The sequence below is a fragment of the Candoia aspera genome, chromosome 1, assembly GCF_035149785.1.
Source record: "Candoia aspera isolate rCanAsp1 chromosome 1, rCanAsp1.hap2, whole genome shotgun sequence".
NCBI lineage: Eukaryota > Metazoa > Chordata > Lepidosauria > Squamata > Boidae > Candoia > Candoia aspera.
In genome coordinates, this window is record NC_086153.1 from 37,232,822 (window position 1) to 37,259,132 (window position 26,311).

At 39.1% G+C, this 26,311-nt stretch overlaps 1 protein-coding gene across 2 annotated transcripts in view; it reads right to left on the reverse strand.

Moving 5' to 3' along the window:
* Nucleotides 1-26,311, reverse strand: part of SLC8A1 (solute carrier family 8 member A1) — a 236,085-nt gene that overhangs the window by 18,083 nt on the left and 191,691 nt on the right. The window contains exons 3-7 of one of the 2 annotated variants that reach the window (XM_063302070.1): nucleotides 25,911-26,014; nucleotides 20,254-20,271; nucleotides 16,488-16,556; nucleotides 10,723-10,853; nucleotides 8,302-8,401 (exon numbers count right to left, since the gene is read on the reverse strand). In XM_063302070.1, coding sequence (XP_063158140.1) covers nucleotides 8,302-8,401; nucleotides 10,723-10,853; nucleotides 16,488-16,556; nucleotides 20,254-20,271; nucleotides 25,911-26,014 — 422 coding nt within the window. The remainder of the gene's footprint in view (nucleotides 1-8,301; nucleotides 8,402-10,722; nucleotides 10,854-16,487; nucleotides 16,557-20,253; nucleotides 20,272-25,910; nucleotides 26,015-26,311) is intronic. The other variant, XM_063302077.1, reaches the window with a different exon arrangement.

Here is a 26,311-nt window from a genome sequence, read left to right on the forward strand (position 1 = left end):
CTCCTACACTTTTACAAGTGGATACTGCCCTCAGAATTATTTGCAAAACAATTAGCCAGGGAAGAGAAGTTGTTTGACTATTTTGCTAAAGCTTGCCTGAACTTGTTTATTTCTGTCTCTGTTAAGTGAATACAACAACAGCAACAACACTGCTGGAAACCTGTGAGACCCTGTCTTTTTCAGTCAGGTCCCTTGAACACTTAAATTCACTCAATGACATACCCTTCTTTCCCTGTTTCTATTTCCACCCATGGGTGGGCAAGAAAAGTGGATGAGTAAAAACAAAAATAAACAAACAACAAAAACCAAAAAATATCACCAGGGGAACAGTTTAAAAAAGTGTGCTGTTTTACTGGTCCAGCAGCCCTGGACAACATAGGCACAGCTAGGGTGACAGGTGCGGAGGGACTGTTCCTGCCACAGCATACGGCAGTCAATTGGAATGGAGGAGTTTGACATGCAACAGGCAAAACACAGCATCGCTAGTGCCAGTGCAAACTGGAAAACACTATTCTGACACATAGTAGGAAAAGATGGGTAGAAGATGCACAAGTCAGTGACCTGTGGGTGGGTAGAGGACAATGTTGTGTGTTCCTGCTGTTGAGAAACAGTTAGTGACCATTACTTGTACTGAGGTAACCAGTTAGCCAGATCAGCCCTGTGTGTAGCTGCACTCCTACCTCACCAACTGCTCTGCCTGAGAACTCAAAAGGCTGCGAAGAAACGCTCCTTTTGAAGTAGATGTCATTGTTCCTTTGCTTCCAGCTTCTGGATCTTGCCTTGCATTATAGACTTCTTCATGGATTCTGACCCTTGGCTACCAATTCTGATTAAAGACTGTGTGACTGGCTGTTTTCTTACTTCAGGGGCCTTGTTAATAACCTTGACCTCTCTTTGCATTGTGCTGATTTCATGCAAGTGGTTGAGGTGTGGGGTTTTGTTCTGTTTCTTTTTAACTTAGAGTGCAGGGTTTTACTTTTACTGTTTCAGGCAGAGGTCTGGTGGTGCGAAGTATGTACTTCACAGCTGAATCTGTCTTAAGGGCTGTCTACTGCTGCCCAACCAATACGATTACTGGGAATTAAATTACACATTACATATATTTGAAATGTTATTGGTGGAAAGGTAATCTGGGAGCAATTGTAATGCAGGCACATGGTGATATCAAGAAAAGGGGTGAATGCCTTCTTCCAATTGCACTGCAGTAGTTCTCCTCTGAAATGCCTTCCTAATCAAAAAAGAAAGGTGGAACATGATTCTTGTTGCGCACATTTGCATCTCACAGTGTAGAAGCATGAAATAAAGATGAGGCAGAGATTTTAAAAAATTATTCTACAATGAACAGTGTTGGCAGTTTGTTAAACTGTGTTTTCTCTACCAGTAACTATTAGGTTCATTAGAAACATGTGTTTTTATGGGTGCTATTCTACAGTTTCACAGAAGGATGCCACCTGGGAATCAACAGAACATCTGACATTTGCAGAGCAACCCGCGAGCTCTGCAGACTTGAATGTTGTGGACTGCATGTTAGGAACGGAAAGTCTGTGGATATGCTCAGACCACAATAGTATTAGGAGCAGGGAAATGCCTGAGAAGTACCTGACACATAATCCAGGACTTTGCAACCTAAATAAGTACTCTAGGATTATTTATCATTTTTGTTCTTTACTTGACTCAGGTCATATAATACATTCTTCCATTTTCTTTTTAATCCGTTCAGTTGTGTCTGATTCCCAGAGACTGCCTGGACAAGTCCCTGCAGTTTTCTTAGCAAGGGTTTTCAGAAGTGGTTTGCCACTGCCTCCTTTCCAGGGCTGAGAGAAAGTGACTGGCTCAAGGTCACTCTTCTAAATTAAAGAGCCCCCTTTTCGGGGGAGATGGGTGGTAATAGAAATGTGAATAATAAATAAATAAATAAATAAATAAATAAACTTAGTTAAAATAAATGAACTTGTTTCACTTTCACCCAGTTTCACTGGTTGCAATTTAGGCAAGAGAAAACAGTCACAGATTTAAATGTAGAGGGCAGATACTGCTAATAAGAAAGGAGATTGTTATGTACTCCTAGATACTTGCCTAGGAAAGGTTCTGCATTGTTTGTCTTGCACTTGGCTGATTTTGGAATAAACACAGGAAAATAATGGCAGATAAAATGCTGTCATACAATTTATCACTTCCTTATCTTCATGATTAAGTCAGACATTCTTTTCTAGTCTGGCACTTCTAAAAAGGCCAGGAGCCCTGCCAGTAAGAGCAAGGCACATTGCACATAGGGGATTCTACAGTGGAGGGAAAGGCATTTCTCTGTTTGCAAAGGCTAATGGAGGCAGAGGTTCCTGTTCTTTGATTCTCAACCTTAGGTCCCCAAATGAGGTTGGACATCATTACCAGTCACTCTGGACAACTGTCCATACAAGTAGGAGATCATGGAAAAATAGCTGGTAATGCAAGTTGGGAACTACTTCCTGAAAACAATCATTTTCCATATTGTATATCATAAAAAAATGCAAGGGTGTTAAGAAAAAATCAACAGATTTTTTGTTTAAAGCTAAACATTTCCTGCTTCAGCAAAGGATCGTTACCTTGTCGTGGTGCTGGAGCTTGAGCACCTCAATGATGCCATGAGCTAAGCCATGAAGGGCCACCCAAGACGGGAAGGTCATGACAGAGAGGTCAGACTAAATGCGATCCCTGGGGAAGGTAATGGCAACCCACCCCAGTATTCTTGCCGTGAAAACTAAATGGATCAGTACAACCAGAGATATGTCGGTATACCATCAGAAGATGAGAACCCCAGGTCGGAAGATGGTCAAAATGCTACTGGGGAGGAACAGAGGATGAGTTCAACTAGCCCCAGACGTGATGATGCAGCTAGCTCAAAGCCGAAAGGACGGCTAGCGGCCGATGGGCTGGTGGTGAACGGCGAATCCGATGTTCTAAGGATCAACACACCATTGGAACCTGGAATGTAAGATCTATGAGCCAGGGCAAATTGGATGTGGTTATTGGTGAGATGTCAAGATTCAAGATAGACATTTTGGGCATCAGTGAACTGAAATGGACTGGAATGGGCCACTTCACATCAAATGACCACCAGATCTACTACTGTGGACAAGAGGACGACAGAAGAAATGGAGTAGCCCTCATAATTAATAGTCAAGTGGCTAAAGCAGTGCTTGGATACAATCCAAAAAGCGAAAGAATGATCTCAATTCGAATTCAGGGCAAGCCATCTAACATCACAGTGATCCAAATATACGCCCCAACCACAGATGCGGAAGAAGCTGAAGTAGAGCAGTTCTATGAGGATCTGCAGCACCTACTGGACAACACGCCTAAAAGAGATGTTATTTTCATCACGGGAGACTGGAATGCTAAGGTGGGCAGTCAAATGACACCTGGAATTACAGGTAAGCATGGCCTGGGAGAACAAAATAAAGCAGGACATAGGCTGATAGAATTTTGCCAAGACAACTCACTCTGCATAACAAACACTCTCTTCCAACAACCTAAGAGATGGCTTTATACATGGACTTCACCAGATGGACAACACCAAAATCAGATTGACTACATCCTTTGCAGCCAAAGGTGGTGGACATCTATACAGCCGGTAAAAACAAGACCCGGAGCTGACTGTAGTTCCGATCACGAACTTCTTATTGCACAATTTAGGATCAGACTAAAGAGATTAGGGAAGACCCACAGATCAGCTAGATATGAGCTCACTAATATTCCCAAGGAATATGCAGTGGAGGTGAAGAATAGATTTAAGGGACTGGACTTAGTAGATAGGGTCCCGGAAGAACTACGGACAGAAGTTCGCAACATTGTTCAGGAGGCAGCAACAAAATACATCCCAAAGAAAGAGAAAACCAAGAAGGCAAAATGGCTGTCTACTGAGACACTAGAAGTAGCCCAAGAAAGAAGGAAAGCAAAAGGCAACAGTGATAGGGGGAGATATGCCCAATTAAATGCAAAATTCCAGAGGTTAGCCAGAAGAGATAAGGAATTATTTTTAAACAAGCAATGCACAGAAGTGGAAGAAAACAATAGAATAGGAAGGTTGAATGGGCCATAGGAAGCATTGCTAATAACAAGGCAGCAGGAGACGACGGCATCCCAGCTGAACTGTTCAAAATCTTGCAAGATGATGCTGTCAAGGTAATGCATGCTATATGCCAGCAAATTTGGAAAACACAAGAATGGCCATCAGATTGGAAAAAATCAACTTATATCCCCATACCAAAAAAGGGAAACACTAAAGAATGTTCAAACTATCAAGCAGTGGCACTCATTTCACATGCCAGTAAGGTAATGCTCAAGATCCTGCAAGGTAGACTTCAGCAATTCATGGAGCGAGAATTGCCAGATGTACAAGCTGGGTTTAGAAAAGGCAGAGGAACTAGGGACTAAATTGCCAATATCCGCTGGATAATGGAAAAAGCCAGGGAGTTTCAGAAAAACATCTATTTCTGTTTTATTGACTATTCTAAAGCCTTTGACTGTGTGGACCATAACAAATTGTGGCAAGTTCTTAGTGGTATGGGGATACCAAGTCATCTTGTCTGCCTCCTGAAGAATCTGTATAACGACCAAGTAGCAACAGTAAGAACAGACCATGGAACAATGGACTGGTTTAAGATTAGGAAAGGAGTACGGCAGGGCTGTATACTCTCACCCTACCTATTCAACTTGTACGCAGAACACATCATGCGACATGCTGGGCTTGAGGAATCCAAGGCTGGAGTTAAAATTGCTGGAAGAAACATTAACAATCTCAGATATGCAGATATACCACTTTGATGGCTGAAAGCGAAGAGGAACTGAGGAGCCTTATGATCAAGGTGAAAGAAGAAAGTGCAAAAGCTGGCTTGCAGCTAAACCTCAAAAAAGCCAAGATTATGGCAACCAGCTTGATTGATAACTGGCAAATAGAGGGAGAAAACGTAGAAGCAGTGAAAGACTTTGTATTTCTAGGTGTGAAGATTACTGCAGATGCTGACTGCAGTCAGGAAATCAGAAGACGCTTAATCCTTGGGAGAAGAGCAATGACAAATCTCGATAAAATAGTTAAGAGCAGAGACATCACACTGACAACAAAGGTCCGCATAGTTAAAGCAATGGTATTCCCCGTAGGAACATATGGCTGCGAGAGCCGGACCATAAGGAAGGCTGAGAGAAGGAAGATAGATGCTTTTGAACTGTGGTGTTGGAGGAAAATTCTGAAAGTGCCTTGGACTGCAAGAAGATCAAACCAGTCCATCCTCCAGGAAATAAAGCCAGACTGCTCATTTGAGGGAATGATATTAAAGGCAAAACTGAAGTACTTTGGCCACATAATGAGAAGACAGGACACCCTGGAGAAGATGCCGATGCTAGGGAGAGTGGAAGGCAAAAGGAAGAGGGGCCGAGCAAGGGCAAGGTGGATGGATGATATTCTAGAGGTGACGGACTCGTCCCTGGGGGAGCTGGGGGTGTTGAGGACCGACAGGAAGCTCTGGCGTGGGCTGGTCCATGAAGTCACGAAGTGTCGGAAGCGACTAAATGGATAAACAAAACATTTCCTGAGAGCTGAAGCTCCTATGGAGTAAGTTACCAGCTCTACTGCTATATGATCTACTACTCTAATCTGACCTCCTTCTAATTATCTTTTCAACTAGTAGGATAGCAGATAATCATGCTGAGGTACAAGTGATACGATCATTATTTCTGATGCATAGAAGCAGCAGCACAATTACCTGTCCTTGGAGAAGGCATGGTGTGCTGGAAACAGTGATTCATGCAGGTGAGCTTGCCACGAATATTAACAATGAAAGTGAGCCTTCACTTTATGAAGCAATGATCAGAAAATCCTGCTCATAGAAGCAGTGTATATAGTGAAAATATCACTTATTGCAATGGTGTGTGGGAAAGACCTTGGGAGACCAAGCGAAGAGATGCTGCCTAGGGAACAGTCAGATAAGAGACAGCATAGTCCACTTGACTTGATTTCTCTTGTGTGCGTGTGTCCATTTGTACATACCTTTCCCTCTGCTGCTTGCTATTTGCTTAATAACCATCTAGTAAAAGTTTGCAACTACCTCTTCCTGTACTTGTGTGTGCTTGGCCTGAGACAGGACAAACACGACCAGATAAACTAATTCTACTTTACTGTAAAGCTACATTAACAGAATCTTGCAAGTCTGAAAGTAAAATTTTCCTGCTGTCACCATACAGTCCGAGAGCTTAGGGAGGGTCCCTTCTGAGCCTCTTGCTCCGCCCACTATGCAGCTGGGGGATATGCTGTCTCTTATCTGACTGTTCCTTAGGCAGCATCTCTTCCCCGTCTCCCAAGGTCTTTCCCACATTCCATTACTCTTATGGGTTCTATAATTTGACGGTATATAATTTAACTGAAAGAAATGTAGTCAATGATTTGTATATCATATTAAGCCACAGTTCTATTAACTTTGGTTTACTTAAATAATAACTGGCTGGATTTGCATCATATGAAATTTATTCCCTGCCCATCTCCTAAGCAATATACCATGAGTCACAAACAGTGGTTGAGTTCACACAATACCCTAATCTAAAATCAAACTACATTATGGCATGGAACAATTTATGAATCTAGTTTCTGTCTTCATGGCAGTGATGTCTGTGGGGAAGGTCAAAATCTGTGAGATGATGGGGTCATGGCTGAAATGCTACCCCACCTGTGCATGCAGTGAGCCATGTCTATGTATAAAGGGGTGGGGCTTTGATCATGATACTGTACCCACAATCTTACAGATTTTAACCCCCCCAAAGATGCCCATGTTTCTTATTTAAATAAGATACCCTTGTTTTTATTTTTGCTTCAACCCTTCTGTTAGAATGTTAGTCTTGCCTAGAAAAGTAAGATTTTCTTATATCTTATATCTAGTTTATTGAAGTTGCATTGATATAGTGGAGCTACCACACTCAGATACCTTGATGGCACTTGTTAAGTATACTGTAGAAGTACTGTAGAAGTACATCATTCCTGTTGAAGGTTTTTTGTAGCTGGCTGATCTTGTAAAATTCATCCAAGGACAGTCCACTCATTCTGGCAAACACCAGATACAGTAGTACAAAAGGAAATGCATTTCAGTTGTACTGAGGGTTCTCAAAAGAGTTTAGAAAGAAAGCAACATGATTTCAAAAATGGAAATTTCTTTGCAAATTGGAAGATAACATCTTGCAGTGAGCATGTATCCACAGTGAGATAATTTTTTAATTTGTCAAATATTCTGTGAAGCCAGAGAATCAAATAATTACATTGGGTTATTAAAAAAGACTGTATTGGGGGACATGTGTGCATGTACATGTGCACACACATGCACACACTTTAAAAAATGTTTTATAATCACAAATATTATATATTGTTCAGTCCCTCTTCCTGCCTGCCTTTCTTCTTTGAAGGAACTCAAGATGAGCTGCATGGATTTCCCAACTGTCACTATCCACTATCCAAATTCTGCTTAATGTTAATGTAGCTGTACTAACTTAAACCTGGAGCAAATTGAATTCAGAACTACAAAGAATACGTGACTATGTTCTATAATTGCTTTACTTCCCTTTTAACAGCCTTATGAAACTCCATTAAAATAAATAGAAATACATGGCTGCAGTTCTTAACTGTTACACCCCATGTCTCCCTGTAAAAAGGACAGCATGATTTTCTAAATAGTAAAATTATATTTACCCAGAAGCCCTGAAGATCACTACTGATGGCAAGGGTGGACACATTTTTGGCATGGTTTAGGTGGGGGAAAATAAGAGTCACTATAGGCAGGGAAATGATACTAGACTGGATACTAGACTAAGCAGGGTTGTACATTTGCCTGGGGCTAGAAGTTGCCAGGGGGGCGGTTTGGGAGTTTGGGAATTCATTTTATTTTTTCTCTGCATTTTTAAACAGTTAAGCTATTTCACAGCTCACAAAACACAAGGTTCTTTCTGGCTTTGTGCTTAAAACAGAATGAAGCTGCAATACTGATTTTTGGAAGCTAGATTGCCAAACTGCCAACAGAGACAGGCTTTGGAGAAATAGGTTACCCATCCATGGCCTAAACTAAAAGAACTCCTTCCCCATCAGAGAGAGGCATGCATGTGAAGACTAATACGCTGGGATTATAGTGCTAAACCTATCTACTTTTTAAGAAAGGGGAGACTGCTTCTTCCTTTGTCACAGCTCCTGAACCAGGTGCAAGTGCATATTGGGGTTAAGTTAACTTGACAACTTCATGCTAGGGGAATGACTAATTGTAATTTATGGCATTTATACAAATAGAAACTTACCAGCACTAACAGTGATAGCCTCAATGAACTGCTCTCTCCAGCTGTTTGTTCCAACCACAAGAGCAAGATTTGTCTTCTTAATAAGCTTGTCCACAGTGTTCTGCAGATGGATAGGCAAATGTTAAAACATGAAGCATGTGGTCCATTCAGAGGTTATAGCTTACAGATGGAAATGTAAAGGATGCTGGTTAGCTTCAGAGCATAGATACCAACATCAAGTAGATGAAATTAAACAAAAATGCAAAACTAAGTTGCTTTAAAAAGGTTTGAAATGTTTGTACAAAGTATTTCTTAATGATGCCTTGTAATTAGACCTATTAAAAAGATTGGCTTGCACATTTTCATAGCTTATTAAAATATTAATCTATCTATATTTGATGTGGAGAAGAGGAAGTCCTCTTTTCTTTGAGCATCTTCTTAATAGTTGTGATTACAATAGCAACCTTCTGGCAAACAGACTGCTGTGGGCAAGGCAGAATTATCTATTCACCTTCTGCCAATCTACCACATTTGTAGGGCTGGTTCTTAGGAACAGCTGGCTTGCTGTGGCTACCATGCAAAGACACAGGCTAGCCAAGAAAGGCTGAAAGTTCCATTCGTTCCACAGGAGAGTATCTACTTGCCCTCATGACATTCCACGAACCTGCCATCCTGGAGTTCCTGGTTGTTTATGGTGACTGGACAGTGATTAAATACAAATCTGTGCTACTAGGTTACTTCTTACCTAGTTTATTTTAAAGGTTTCTTTTGCACCGAAAACTCTGGAGCTCATTCAGACCATTCTACTATGCATAGGGAGAAAAGGTCAGTTTATATGAGGCCAGAGCATTGGTTCACCTAGCCCAGTATGGGCAGGCCATCTTGACTGGCAAAGATTCTTTAGGATCCTTCAGATCACCTCCTATCTGGCTTCCTGAATTGGTAAGGCCAGTGACTGAAATGGGGATCAAAAAAGAGGCAACCAAAAAATAGTTCAAAGGTGTTGTGTAGTAACTCTTGACACATTGATATATCTCTGAAAACGTATCAACACTTCAGAAAACTGCTTTTTACTGACATATTCGCTTTACTACAGCTAAACTAGACAGTCTACAACTTTTATTGATTCTCTGTATAACAAACTTGAGATGTGCTTATAGAGCAGAGTTGTAAAAACTTTTTTCCCAAACGAATGCACTTCATAATATTAGAAAATTTAATATGAAATACATACAATATCATTCACAGTTCATTTTCTTTACAAATGATTGATTTGAGCTGCACCATGATTAAAGTTCAGTCAGGCTGCCTGCAGCCATTCAAAATTACTTTCTAAGGGACCTTAGAGATGCAGGGAATATTTTGGGCAAGCTGCATGAAAAAAATAAAAAGAACTAAGGAAAAGATTGCCTATGTCAGTGGTTTTAATGATTCCTGTATAATGAAATTCTTTCTATTGAATACAGAATGGTGTAAAGTTTTAATATCTAACTTAAAATTGTCTTCAAGGGATGCAAATGAAAAAAAAATTGTATTTAAATATAAAGATCCTATAATTGTTAGTGATGTAAATAATATGGTGCTTATGTTTTAAATAGCCAATATGACATTGTGCTTAATGAGCTAGATTAGATGTGGATTTATCTCTCTCTTTAGCTGAAAAGTTGATTGGGTGAGAAGTTAGGCATTATCACAAACTTAACCACATTTTTAGGATTTCCATAAGGATAAAAGGAAGGGGTAAAGCACCTGTGCTATTGGAAGATTTGTTTATGCTTATTTTAATTTAAAATGTGTGTAATGTTCTTATTTGAAATCATTTCTACAATCTGAGAAATGTTTGTAATTTTCTTATTTGAACTCATTTCTATAATCTGAAGCTGGCAGGAAAAAGCTGGATGTTCTCAGGATGTGTGCTTGAAGCACCTAAGCAGGTACCAGGAGGAGGGGAGGAGGGAGGGAGAGAAGAATATGGCTTTGGCTACACAGTTCAGCTTCCTGTGAATATTTGATTGCTTTAAAATAACAATTTTTAAAAATCTAGTTCTTAAAAGTGAGCTGGCAAAGTTTATTGAAATAAAATTTCCTGCAGGATGACTCTTTGCCTTTCCTTAAAACAGAAGCTGAAAAAGGATGGAAACAATAAAAAAATTAGAATAAATGAATAATTAGCCAAATTACTTCAACTCCATAATTTGTATAGATTGCACAATCTGCCTTCTCATAGAACAAAATTCTAATTACACCGGCACAGATTTCTCATTTTGCAGGGGGCGGGGAAGGTTCTAAAAAAATGTAATCCTCGGTTACCGCATTTCACACTGGACTGATGTGGGGAGAAGAGCTGTAATAGGTTAATAGTTGTTTGGTGCAAGGCAGCGCCTGAATCAAAGAAATTAAATTAAATTAATGGTAATAAAGACTTATGTCTACATACTACACCTTGAACTCGTAGGACTCTTCAATAATCACTTCTAGCTTTGTGTGCTCTCCCAGGATGGGGCGCCCCATTTCAGCAATGCGGCGTTCTTCCTCCTCTTTGCTTGTCAGAGGCTGCTTCTCTTCGTTTTCTTCTGGGGGTGGAGGAGACAAAGAGAACCAGCTGAGGGTTGGTGAACCCAAATGTTCCCTTTTCTGCAGCCAGCTTCTATTTATCCAGCAACATACTCCATTAATGTGGCAAACACAGGCAGACAGCCATTACAAGGAAGACACCACCAGGTCATTCACCAAGGACAGCCTCCTGCATTGTAAGGACTGGAGTTTGCTCCTCCAGATAGTTTGCCAAGAAGCATCAGGAATAGGCTGACCATATTTCCTTGAGACAAAAACGGGACATTGGGATGGCAAAACGGGACAGGGTTAAACTTACAGAATAATTACAGAATAATATTCTGTATTCACGAAAAAGACAATAAAAAAGTTATCGACAGTAAGCTGGGAAGGTGCAGGAGGAGGAGGTGCGGCAATGGTTGGGTCCGGAGGGGCTGGTGCAGGGGTGGCATTGGGTGGAGAGGTTGCAGGAGGGCTGAGGGCGGCAGCGAGCTGGGAGGGGAGGACAGGAACGAGGCGGCAGGAGGCTGGAGAAGCGGAGGGCTGAGGGTGGTGGTGAGCTGGGACGGGAGGACAGGAGCGGAGGAGTCTAGTGAACAGTTGTCCCCGACAACCTGTTCCTCTCTGGCGCGCCCTTTTATTTTATTTTCTTCCTGCCATTTTGGCCTGAGAGCCAATCGGCTTCTTTTCTGCTGGGCGCATTTTTCCGACCGTCTTCCATTGCACTGATTGGCAGCAGCGACTCCTCCTCTTGCTCACTGCCGATCGGCTGTTCCTGCAGTTCCCGCTCTAGGTTTCCTGCCGGATTGAGAACTACTGCCAAGACAGCCTCCTTTTCAATTTCAATTTCAATTTTTTCCCGCTTTTCCCAATAATGGCTCCAACGTTTTTTTAAAAAATGGGACAAAATTGACGTTTATATTAAAATGATGGGACGGTCGGGAAATGTTAAAAAATGGGATTGTCCCCTTCAAAACGGGACGTATGGTCAGCCTAATCAGGAAATGGTATCATGGCTCATACTATCTCTGCATTGCAAAGAAGTGCTTCCTTTCCTCACTTGGGCTTTTTAAGGGAGCCCCAATTTAGCAGGTGGCTCTTTGAGCTGCTCTTTGCAACTGGGAAATAGAAAGGAAACATCAATTTATGGATTCTCAGGTCCATATGATACACCACCCAACATGGTTTTTTAAATAGATCTACACTTACTTTAGAGTATGTCTATAAATATAAAATGTACAACTGTAACAGATGCTGGTAAGAGGTCTGCCTGCTGTATGAGTGATGAAATAAACTGTGGCTTCTAATTGAGTGTAGACTCAGTGGTAACCCCTGTTTGTGTGCTGCACACATCCCTAACAAGTCCTTTTGAAGAAAAAAAAGAACAAAATATACAAAATATACAAAATAAGAAACAAAAGGCACAGAGTAGCAGGAAAAGGGAATAGTGATTAATGCAGTGACAACAACAGTTATACAGTTCTCTGGGCACCACAGAATATTTAGGAACTTTTATACATCTTTGAAATTGCAAAGTGATTTCTATGAGCAAGAATTTTAGACAGCTAAAATAATCTGATTGATTGATGGTCCAATGTTCAAACAAAAGCATCTTACACACCCACAAGAGAAATATAAAGAAATACCTTTGGTCAATATCAGCTAATGTGTTTCCACGTTCACAGAGTCGTTTTTCCCGTTAGGACTGACTGACAATTGCCACCATTTAGCCGCAATTCCCGGATGAACAACTTTTAGTAATAACTTAGTTGTTACTGAGTGTGTTTCTTTCTTATTTTTAAAAATAAGAAAGTAACAGGAGACTCCTTGTTGATGAAAGGCTGTTCAATCTCCAGAAAAATCAGCACTAAAATTTTGTAAATTTCTGGACAAACTACCCACATTAGGGCTACCAGTTCTGGACAGCAAAACTCCAAATAACTACTAGAAGGCAGCAAAGAGTTACAGTTTTGGCACCTCTTTATTGCCATCTATCAGTCATCCAGATTTCTGCCCAAATATAGCAAGGAACTCTGCCCCTTCCCCAAGGACATGCATTTAGGTTTGTATACAAAAAGGACAATCTCTAATATACCTTTAGGCTTGCTTCCTTGATTATGTAAAGACAGACACAGAGGACATTAGGCTCAACACAACATTATCACATTTAATATTCCTGGCCAGGCTGGACACAACATATATTGTGTTCATATTAACCTGAATCAGTCTCAGTTGTACCTCAAACTATTATTGTAGGTGTGTCTGCATCCTAATAATCATGTTGCTGTGACATATGGGGAAGGCCTCCCATCTTTTTTTTTTTTGCCCATGGCTTTTCTCTCTGTAATCCATTCCTCTCTGTGTTATTTTTATCATCAACTGGGTTCCTCTCTGTGTTATTTTTATCATCAACTGGGTTCTGATATCATTACACATCTTGGCTGGAATAAAAAGGCTAGAAAGGAAGGGCTTCATGAAAATAGATTGTGGCTGCTGGGCTGGCCCCACCTCTCACCTTACACTGCTGTCATGTAGAGATATTTCATATTTTTGTAACCACAGGCATACGTTCACACTTTCCACTAAGTCTGGATGACCTTCTAGGATCTGTTTCAATTCTGTTCTTCTTTTCTTAAAATTTATGTGGGTATAGCTATCAGTGTGCATGGCCCCAAGGCAATGCCTTGAGACTTGACAAAAAGATTGAAAGTTCCCTATATTCAGGTATTATGGTTCAGCAAGAGCTAAGATAGCTCAAGAAAGTCTAAGTGATAGGTGTGAGAGTGAAAGGTCCCCTGTGCAAGCACCAAGTCATGTTTGACCCTCTGGGGGGATGCAGCCTGAGAGGGTAAAGTGAACCTTGTCTGTGTTTAAACTGGAAAACAAGCTTGTAGTTTCTAGGGAGGCATTTAGAAAAGGAACAGGCAGATTCTGGGTGGCTAAAAACCATGTGTGGTGTAAATATTTAATTATTTGGGAGTGAGCTGGGATGAAGAATACAGTAGATGAGGTGATAATACATAGCAGGACCAGGATTTACCATGGTTTCCTTTCCATCATTCCTTTGATTAAAAAAAAAACAGTTAAAACTTATTTTAGCTTTACAGTAGTTTTCCTATATTTCTCACTTCATAATGGCAGCAAACTATATTGTTAATTTTTGGTGATTGTACTGAGAAAAACCAATGGTGTGTTAAGATTCTAGGGGTTACAAATATGGAATCTGGGGTTGCAGGTGGCCCTGGGGCTGCAAGTTTCCACCCTCGCTTAAAGAGACACACAGATATCTGAATTCTTCTCTGCCTGAATGCAGGTGAATGTTCAGACAGTGTATGCTCAACCTGTTTATTTATAAATTAATGAAATTGCTACAAAAATGCCAGGGAAGTGTAGAAACCAGTGGAATTTTTTATCGTTTAAAGAAGTGGGATATCCATAATGCATTTATGATTGGGGTGATATATACATTTTGTTAAGCAAACGTATAGAAGGCTCAGATTGGATGCTGAACAGGGCATAGACACAAGCCCGCCCCCCCTTTCTCTCCTGGAGAGAAAAATCAGCTGGAGATCTGAAGGGCAGCAGTATTCTTGTTTGCTTGAATGCTGGTCAGGCTCTTTATATGGTCTGGGGCCTTGCTTTAATAGGGACTTCAGTCATGCAGAGAACTATACCTCCAGTTCAGGCATGGTTGAATATGCAAAGGTCTGGGAGAGAAAGGGGCAAGGTTAGCCAAATTCTTTAGCCAATTTGAAGTCCTCCATGTAATAGTTGAAGTTTAATGCCTAAGCAGAGCTAATAATTGGAAGAAGCGCAATTAAGCTTTGGAAATTTTACTCAATGCTCCCCCTCTCCCCCATTCTGTTTTTTTGGCAAGTTGAAAGCACACAGTATCTCACACTCTCTTAAAAGGATCATCTGAGGATCCCACAGCTTAACAGATCAAAGGCAGCATATGGGGAGAATTGGGTTACATGAGACAGAGCCATCCAATGACCATACAGACCACCCAATTAGTAACTCAGTCATGGACTTTGCCAGAGATGGGCAAGTATTGTACAAATAGGAATAGATAGGACTGACAGGAAGCTCTGGCATGGGCTGGTCCATGAAGTCACGAAGAGTCTGAAGTGACTGAACAAATAAACAACAGGAACATGAAGTGACCTTGGGCAGGTTAGCCCGGTGGTCAAGATTATTTTGGGGAAATCCCGTCATATAGGGATGGGGTCAGTAAAATCACATTTTCTAGGTACTGTTTTCTGTGGAATTTGGTTGCCTATATGTTCTATACATGTGGCCAGCTGAACGTCAGCATCTGATTGACTTCATACAGACTTAAACTGAAATATGGGGCATTTTCAATCAGCAAAACCTTGGTATCTGGCAATCTGTTTTCACCCTTTGGTTAATATGCCCTATTCAAAGCTAGTTTATAATAGCACATGTTTGGAGCTCCTGTGTTTTAAGAAAGCTTCTTATCTAAGTATCAACAGGCAGGTGTTTTTATTATTGCTTTGGTTGGGTAATAATGCTACATTAGGACTCTAAGGAGCATCTCTTATATTTCTAGTTCTCTGATAATTTGGCATAAAGAACTCTAATAAAGGAGCTCCCTTCCTTTCAACACTTTTAGAAAGGGACAGCTGGCAACCCTATTCATATCTGTGAATGCACAGTTCTTCTTGCTAGGAAGGAATTTAATTCTTTGCTTTAAACCAACCTCTTGAATTTTATTTTCCTGCCTCCTCTCATTTCCTTTTTGTTTTGTGATAAAAGTGAATTTGGAAGGTGCTAATACTACTTGATTGATGCTTAAAAACAATGAGAAGTAATTTGTTAATTTGAATGTATCCAAGACAATGCCAATGGAGGGGAGGGTGGGTAGAAACAATCTGATTTTTGTTTTGCTGAAAGTGAGTGCACCAGATGTTCTAGTGAGAGACAATAAAGGAGAGGCTCATGAGACTGAATGGTCAAGACTGATTTTTGCACAGGGCAGAGCTTGGCAGAGGGACCCAACATAGATGCAGCTGTAGAATATCAAAAGGTTTTCTCTCCATCATCAGCAAGGAAGCCACTGAGGAGAACGGAAGCACCCCTCACCCCATCACAAAGTTTAATCTTAAATGGAGGTAAAGAATAATTTTAAAATGGGCAAGAAACTCTGGTAACTGAGAAGGATGGTACAGAAGGAGAATCCCTGACTCTATTATTCTGGGGCATTACGCAAGATTTAAATGGTGGCCACCTGTTCGCCTAGCTAGATAGCTTCAGAGCAGCAGCATCTATGGGTGAGCAAAGGGTGGGGCAGACTGACAAAGGCAGCAAAATCCTTTGGATAAGGCTGCTCTAAGGCCTGATAATAACTAGTATAAGAAAGAGGTATTTCATATTTCCAGCATCCTGTATCCATGCTGGTAGATCACCTAGGATAGAACAGTGTGCAAAGAAAGACTCAGAGAAAGCAGCTCTATTTTTGCTTCTGAAATGGGATACAATTGGTGGGGAACTATTGAGCAATTTTTTTTCTCAAAGACACATTAAAATAAATGAAATCCCACCTTTCCTGTATCCCACACCAATGCATATAAAGTCCAGAGTTATTGGTTTCACATTATCTGTTAGACTGGGACCCTAGCAAACCAGAATACCTTGAATGTGGATTACAGTAGAAGGAAGGGGATGGTCTCTAGCATGAACCTTCCTGAAGACAGGCTTGCCTAACAAAATGGCAAAAACAGTTAATGTCAATGGGCTGAACTGGGTTTCAGTAGTGGATTTTATACTTTGTGTAGTTAGAGTCTGTTAGAAGTGAGAAATCTACTAAGATAGTGAACTGCAATTTCTACTTCACTCAGGGTTATGGCTACTATAGATGCCCACCACAGACATTCTGGAAAATCTGTGAAATAACTCATGCTATGGAACTCAAACTTCCATCTGTGACAACCAGCATGGCCACTGATCAGGGATAATGGGAAATGGAATCACATGTACCATACAGAAGACTGCAGGTTATACATTTTTTGCCTTCTTGTACTAGTCTTTTTCAGTGCTTCAATGGTCACTTTCTGATTAGTAATCTCCCAGTGAAAATCAGTTTCCAACTGCAATTCATGATTTGGTTAGCCAAATCTAGTGTGACATATGAACATGGCATTCTGGCTTCTTCTTTCTCTCATAAGAATCAGAGAACAAAGCCTTGATTTGATTTTACCTTATTAAATGTTTTGTTCTTCAAATGGATAAAACCTGATTCCTGTCCTTACACATAGCTCTTTCACTACACCCACTCATGGATGAGTGCCTGTGTTGCTAAGCCGGAAACTTTTTGGGTTTGGTATGACATGCAAAGAAGCCTTCTGTCTGGCAAGTGTTTCAGCAGTCACTGTGAAAATGAAGAGGATGTAAAAAAAGTGCCCTTACTGACCGACACAGGTATAATTATAACGATGGGGAAGGAAGGCTCCTTAAATGATAAGGGAAAAACTGTTTTGTAAAAGTTCTGTTGATAAGGATCAGTGGGAAAATTTGCACTTTGCAAATTCTGGGAAAGATGGTGACAGCTCAAAAAGAAGCCAAACTGGTTTAAAAGCTGCATCACAGTTTGAGAGGGGATGTGTTCAACTTACATTAGGTTTGATATTTCCAAACCAAGATATGTATGCCTTAATATTTCTGACATTCTTCTCTGCACGGATAAGAATCTGTTTTAGATTATCATTTGGTAGAAAGATTTTGCATGATAACATTTATGTGTTTCATATCAACAGTTGTACTAATGATATATTTGGGACAAATACAACTGTTACTGGATATCGGAAACTTTTTCCCCCTCTCCTCAGTCCCCAGGGAAGGATTTTCAAAGACAAAGCAGATATTTGATGATTTTTTTCAGCTATATTTGCATATTTTCTCTGCATTGCAATTAGTTGCATCAGCAACATTTTTATAGAAAACGTATCATTAATTCAGAGCTCAGTCTAGCTGAGTATGGAGTCCCTGAACATGCATGCGAATGACTCCTTATAGATCTCAATAGCAATTTATCATTTAAACCAATTAGAATTAAATGCTTTGTCAATGGCAGTCCATATATAAGGTGAATGAGAACCTATATCAGGCACAAGCTGGGCAGCTGATATTGCTATTTAAATGTCTATTCATATTTTTATCACATCCGGTTTTCAAGGTATATCTAGGTTTTTTCTTCCTGCTTCATCTGCACAACAACCTTGTAGGATAAGCAGGCTAAGGTCACTCAATGGCCTGTATGTGTTCCCTGTCTACTGGAAAATAGGAAGTCCCAGATGGTTCCTTTCTGTGTCTTGCATTTAAATTCTCTCACAGCTGTGACGGGTAGAAGTTGCAGCAAAATAGTAGTATTTTCATTTTGTTTACTTAAAACATTGGGAAAAGAAATCTGGATGACTAAATGCTTTAACTTTGCATAGATTTTGTTCAAAATAAAATGCTATGAAAAATACAGCTGAAGATAATTTGGTATCAAGCTCCTTGAAGATACCTTCAGTCACCAATGTATTTTGCTGGTCATTATTCTTGCAGCCTTGTTGTCAACAGATTGGAAGCATCTTAAAGCACATCATCATCTAGTTTCTCAAGTTATGCCTTCAAGTGATTTTCAGAAAATAAATGTGGATTTTTTAAAGTATAAGCTCATTAGCATGAAACATGTGATGTTAGGTTTGTGAACCTCATAATCAAAAAGTGCTAGTTACTTAGAATGTGGATATAAAAGAAATCAAGATGTCTTACCATTCAAACATTTCCCTTCATTATAAAAGCAATGACAAGAACAAGCCAAGATGTTAACAAACATAGTCTACAGTGCCAACTTCTTCCAATACATCTGTTGGTTCAATCTACATTCATTGTTGCTTTAATATGATGGCTGTATATTTCTGATCTATAAAAGCTCTTTGGCTCTTTTCCAGCCCTAAGATGTTAAGACATACAACTATACTCTGCAAATTCAAGAAACATACCTCAAGGTGCTTTACATTCTTAAAAATACTACCTCCCCTAATATATATGGGGTATTTTGGGTTGTCAAGTTAGCTTGGGTCTTTTGAGAAAGGACATGTGATGCTTCTGAAGTCAGGTATTCAAGATCCACTCCAGTCCTACAATCAGCTATACATTCTTCTCTCTATCTAAAATAAAAGCTCATAATATTTTAAATCTCAGTAGATTGAAAGGCAGAATATTATAACATTTTTAGTTCAAAACACAAAAGGGAATAATCATTAAGGGAACTGCTTTATGCAACCCTCAAGGAAATGAACATGTCCTCATACATTTTAATAGGACTCTTGCAAGAGAAGCACTTGGTGGGCTGGCTCAGTTTCCTTCCTGTGTCATAGATAGGTCTGTCTGATGTTACAAAATACATCTTTTAACTTTTTGTGAGGGGTGATGGTGGAGTAAATTTTGCACTTGGCCCCCAAGGAGATGAACTGCAACACTTTTGGAAGTCTCTCTCTATATTAAACTTTGAAAGGCCTGAGATTAAACTAGCTTTCTTAATATCAAAACAGAGTTCCATCTGGATCAGACTAAAAGGCCATCTTGTTCACCATCCTGTTTCTTATACACAGTGGCCAAACAGAAGCCCTTCCAAAGCCTACAGTTAAGGCACTGGGGGCAACAGACTTCTCTCATCTTTGATTGCTAGCCACTGCTACTTTATTTTATGTTTGTTAGATGTATATTTCACCATTCCTCAAAGAGTGCAAAGTAATGCACAAGTAGTCCTCGCTTAGCGATTACAAGTGGGACCAGCAACTTGGTCGCTAAGCAGAAAACCATGTGACCACGACTGGGCTCATGACCTTACTTTCCCTTCAGTTGTTAAGCAAAGTGATGTGGTCGCTAAGTGAAAAATAATGTGACCGCAACTTACGATTTTGCGTCTGCCTTTCATATTAAGTCTGCTTGTAAACAAGCGAAAATGCATACCAGTTGTGAAGCACACAAATAGCAATCACATGACTGCGGGATGCTGTGATAGTTGTAAATGTGAGGATTGGTCACAAAGTTATATTTTTAGCACTGTTGTAGCTTTGAATGATTGCTGCATGAGGCAGTCGGTAAGCAAGGACTACCTGTACATAGTATTCCCTCAAAACTTTCCCCCACCTACCAACAATACGGGGAGGTAGTTAGGACTTGGAGTGACTAGCCCAAAGTCACCCAGTGAACTTTCATAGCTGAAAGTGAGCTTAAATTTAGGTCTCTTTGGTTGAAGCCCAGCATCTTGATCATCATACCACACTGGTTTTGGCAGCAGTACATATTGCTAGCAAATAATTGATAGCTAGATGCAGAAGTAAAAAAAATCAAATATATAAAACTGGAATTGTATCTTTGAGCAGAAAGATAATTGAAAAGCCATACCTGTAATTGTGAAGCCACCTAAAGGAATGCCAAAACAGAGAGAAAAAGAAAGGAAATTAATGTTTTGTTGCACTGTGCATTACTTAAATCATTGAACCTTTGCTCTAAATATGAATTACGTGCAGTATTTCCTAATAAGAATATGATCAAAGTATATTTGTGTGTATATGCACGACTTGCCACTTAAAAAAAGATTATCTGAATTTCCCAAATACAAACATCAAATAAAAAGTAGAAAATCACACCCTTGCCAAGCATAGTTGGCTGAAGCATTTAAAGACAAGATTAGAAATTAGAGAATAATCTTCTCTATCTTGTTTCTCTTCAAATGTGTTGAGACTATAATAATCAAATTTGAAACAAAAATACAGTGTATTGCATTTGGAAAATGTTTCCTTGGTTGTTTTAAAAGTTCATGGAGTAAGCACTGTATAAGCAGGAAATACTTATTTTTCATGCAAAAGACCCCAGACCCAATTCCTAGATCACTCTGGTACCCTGCAAATGAGCTGGATATCAGTACACATCCCCCGCAGCCAGTGTCCTGGCTGACGGTGATGGCTACAGTCCAGTATACCTAGAGGATGTTGGGTGCAGAAGCCTGTACTGAGACCTCAAAATAAAAGGGACCTCAAACAGCAGGGCTAAAAAATGCCTAAAAGCCACTGCATGATCTGATGTCAACATTTATTTTATAAAAACTGTCTCTCAGTCTAAATTATGCTTATTTCAGCCTTTACTTTCTGTATGTATGCATAAATAGACAAAGGCATTGAGTGGATAATATACCATCTGTTACATATTCCATTTTCCCTAAAGCATTATGCCAAACTTTCTAGATCCCTTCACATTCTGTTGTCATGATGTCCATTCAACTGTATAAAGCAGTTCCTTCTGGGATGGATATGTATGTTTGAGGCCTACTTTTGTTGTTCTCTCTCAAGACAATGAATATGTGATCTGGTTTTAAAACAGTAAAAGAATGGGCTAGTGATACATAAACTCAGGCAAATATTCTGACTATGCTAAGGTTGTAAGACCGCCTTTCCCAACTGTACCTGTCCATTTTGTGTTGGACTTAATTCCTGTAAAGCCCAGCCAAAATGGATTTATGGATATTGATTTTATATAACTGAAGGTTGGCAGCTTGGAGAAGGTTGGTATCAGAAAGCTGTATTTATTGAATGAGCTTAGGTTTCCAAATGAAACTTTGGTTTATCCTTTGTCTCAATGTTTTGAAAGCTTATTTATAAAGAAGGGCAGAGTTGCATGGAAATCTATCCTATGTGAATGTCACTGGGATGGATGAGAGCTGCTCTTGTCAATTTTTATTTATTTTGTCTGAATTTAGGGACACATTGTACTTCATGGCAAATGTGTGTGTGATATTGTCTAAGAGAGACCAAATTGTTTCAGAAAAGTGGAATTTAGAATGGGAAAATGCTTCAGGTCCAGTTGCAAGTATATTTTCCCAAAGAGATTGGAATTTCTCACATTTTCATTTACCAAAACAAATAAATGTCTGATCATAAAAAAGTAATTTCCATTTGAGCTATTTCTGTAGCAAGTCCCAAAGACATGCAGAAATGTCTTTTCCTTCAAAAGACATATGAAAATAAATGGCTGTCTTATCACTTAAAGCAGCCCTCTAGTGCCATCAAGGATTACAACTCAGCCAAGGATAAACAAGGATATCTGATTAAGAATTATGGAAATTGTAATCCAAAATATTTATTGACACTAGGCTGGCGAAAGCCAATTTAAAGGGTATGCTTAGAAAGGGACCTATTATGTCATGCTGCAAAACAGAAGATAAATAAAAAGAGATATCTGCTGTTCATTAATGTGCCAAAATAAAGATTGAATACAATGTGAATCTTGGCGTGATTAATCTATGCTTCTGCCAACAAGCTCTTAGGATAAGAACTTCTGATCAATTATCATATAATATCTTGTACTTTTTCATCAGATCTTTCCTACCTTGATTTCAGTCAAAGGCACACTGAATCCGAAGGATCTTTTTCAAGTCAGTAAATATTGAGAATGAATTTAAGTACAAAATTGACATCAGTAACTGACATAAATTGTTTTTAATAATCTTTAAGGGCAGACCCTCCTTGAATCTTTTGAGAAAAACAAAGCATGAAAGAAATTGAAAAAATTAATTTACATAAAATACATTGATTGACTTCCCCATATGGAAAAGAAATGCAAGAAATGCAGGGCTTACCAAGCTCATTCAACAACAGGGCTGTGGAGAAGACACAGAAGGACAAACACAGAAGAAAATAATGAGCAATGAAAGTAAAGAGGACATCCACAGAAAAGCCTCAGATCCAGGAGGCCAGAAAGCACAGGTCTGCAAAGCTGCAGGATACCATTACTACAAAGAAAAATAGCACGAGAAATAATGGAAAAGAGACGCGTTTCATGAGAATGAGCTGTGAAAGTGTGGAAAAATATTAAATGCACTATTACGTTTGGTGTAACAGACAAATCTTTAATAATTCATTCCATGTTCCCAACTTTTAGGCCATATTCTTGGATATATGCAAGGATTTTAATTTTGCTTCATTGACAGCTCTGCCAGAGATTGAGGAAATAATATGTCACAATGGTTATCTGTGAACATTTGCTTTACTTTTGCCTTTTCTTTTAAAAAAAAGCTTGATCAAGACATTCCTATATCTAGAATTACAATGCTAAATTAATGTATCTCTATGTCCCTTTATCATTTCTAGGCACAAGGGTGCATCTTACATCTGAACAAGGGGAAGACTTCTGTTGTAATGAACAGGGATACCACACAGTATGTGGGTTGCAAAAATCCAGATGACCATTAACCGGAAGCAGAGAGCTAGGCTTCTCTGTAGTGATTTGCTGCCATTTAAAGGACTTCTGGATTTTTGAAGCCCAGATCTGATAGCACTAGTAAAGAGTGTAGGGGCTTCTGCCTAAGACCACAGCCTCAGTTGGAGGGATGCATTGGGAATTTGTAATGAGCATGTGAAATAAAACAAGCATAAGTATTTTGATTGATAATGCTTGCTCTGGTCAGTGAAAAGTGTTCAAAATATATTCTCCAATATGCTCAAAAGCATCCCTGGATGAGAAGCAAATATTTCAAAATAACTGCACTATTGACTCTTAGCACTTATAATCATTCCAGTTTTTGAAATATACTCACTTGTGTATGTAAATACAGCATGGTGTACTTCTACAACTGGAGACAAATTATAGCTTTCAAGACAATTTAAACTAATTTGACAGAGGATTTCTTTCCAGTGGTTACACCAGCCGCAATGTACTGCCCTCCAGATATGATGTACTACAGTACCTACCATCTACAACCACCATGGTTAATTACATGGAAGGTTGGGGATCAGTGTGTTGCAGCCCAACATATCTGGAGGCCAGCTGGGGAAAGACAACACATAACCATTTCTTTTAATTTTGCCTCTGGTCAATAGATTTGGCAAATATTTGAACTAATATGTAGAACCTATTTGAGCAGAGGAAAAAGTTGGATGAATATACTTATTCAAAGCATGGATTCTTCTTTCAAAATGATTTTAATTATTTGAAAGAAAAAATAATCATCCAACCATGCTTGATATAAATGAGTCTGTATTTGAAACATAAATGTGTGAACATCCTCACTTTATAAAACATAGGTACTTTCTTAATCAAGTGTGACTCTATTTGGAATTCTAATGTGACAAGCAAAGAAGCTTTTAAAAAAGAAAGCTGGATTAGGTCTTCTAGCCTTTAATTCTTCCAAATATCATGCTGTCTGGTGAGTAAGGCAGAAGTGACTCCTTCTGCTCCAGATTGCTTGAAGATCTCCTGGCAGCTTTTCAAACTATGCTAGGGAGATCTACTCTACAGTTTAAGATCCAGTTTGTACAGCAAGCCTATTGAATTTTCAGCATCAGTGCTTCCTCTTAATCTGAAAATTGCAAGTCCAATTCTTTGGGATATATTATGAGTATCATATATAGTTATTTTCTATAGCCAAGACAAGATAACTCCTGTTTTTATTCATTTAAAATCTGATTTTTTTAAAGGAAGCAATTGGTTTCTTGTAAAATATGCCTGAGGGGTATTTTGGGAGCAGTAAGCAATTGTTAGCATTAAGTGTTGGTTCAGGAATCAGTCTCATCAGTTTCTTAAACTGTATTTTGCTTATTTACCTCTAGACCTTACTATGCTGCAGAGTACTTTTGTTCCACAAAACTCATGTGAAGTACGTCCACACAGAGATCCTGTTACAGTTACATAGATTTCTTTGAATGAACTTCACTAAACAAGCAATCTATGATGCACGTCAGTATATACACTGCAGTGTACTTGTGGCATAGCCTTCCTTGTACCATAACAGATAGAATGGACACATTTATCTGTTTATTTATCTATCTGCAAGCTAAGGCAGCAGGCAACTCAGTTAGCTTCTGTTCTTAGCCATGTGGGCAAAGAGTGAAGATAAATTCATACATCTGCCTTACATGTTACAAATTATATTCACATTAAGTGAAGTGTTTACAGGATATGTGCATCAAATCTATAGTATGTTGCAGTCCTCAAGGAATAGACAATGAGCAAAGAAAATATTTTAAACACAATATTCATCTGATATTATAAGCTAAAGATAAATACATGTGTTTAAATAAATAAATAAAATAAATCAAACATTCCTCTCCTCTCCGTTGTGGCCTGTTCTGACAGGGCCATCATGCAACTTCTGTTAAACTTCATAACTGTATCTAGGCTCCATATCAAAATTTCTTTTGAGCTGGGTTCTGTACCTTATCCTGGCAGCGTTGTTAACACCGAGCTGCAACAAAAATTCTTTGGTTAAGAATTCATTCACCTCAAGGACTTAAGCAGAAAATGTAGTGAGGAGGGCCTTGGAATCAGTCAAATATATTCAATATGAAACCAGCTAGTTTGACTTCTCTTTTATTGATCTGTAAAGTTCACTGGGAGACTTTGTGGCTGAAATGTAGACTTGGAATGCTTCAGATAAATAAATAAAAGCAACAACAGCTTAATAATATGTAACTGTTGTGCAATTCATTTAATTGTATTATTTTTAATTGAAGTGAATTCTCTGTATCTCCAAAAGTAAAACCAGGAGATTTCTATTTTTTAAGAACAAAACCTAACTATTCAGTGAAGAAATATCATTGAGAGGAGACTGGAATGGACTTATACTGTAGATGTATAGGTGTGCACAATCCTGAAATAAAGGTACGAGTCTGTAGCGAATATAGCTAATGATACAATTATTTCATTACGACTAGATATTTTAGCCTACTGTTTGCAAATGAGATGTAACTTGGAATAATTAAAAGGAGGCTAAAGAATCTGCTCTTTGAGAAAAATAACTGCAGTGGTCATAACATTTGGATTTTACATTATCCACATCACAGGATATTATATAAACAATTTCCATGGTATGTTTAAGTGGGTCATAATAACCATCAAGAATTATTTTTAAAAAGAGAGAAAGAGAGAGATGCAAAATTAAAACTGCTAAGCTCGACAGAGGTCATGACAAGTTAAGTGAAAGCTGAGTAAGAAAGTTGTGAGAGGAGGGAGACACACACAGGGAATGGTCCCAGTTTCTTGTGAGGTGCCTGGGTTTACTCTCACACCTTTCATTCTTCTTCGTATCCATATTGGTTCCTCAAGCACAAGGAAGAAACTGCACTCTTTCTCATATTCCTCACGGTCAAGTATTCTAAGGGTAATGAATTTCCTGTGGGAACACAAGACAAAGGCAAAACAAATGGTTGGTGTTACACACACGCACACACATGCTTTAAGTTTGACCCAGTTGAGGTGGCGGTTGATGGTGATGATAATGGGGGAAACTGATCCACACATCCCTATCTTTTATGTATGTAAGAGAGCAGAAAACCTCTGTTCTGGAAACTTTTTTGGTTGATCAATATAGTTAAGAACACCCTAAAACATGTAGCACTGGAACTATATCGCTAAGCCTTGATGGGCATGAAAAACAAGAGTGGCATTGTTAATTTGTTTTGAAAGACAA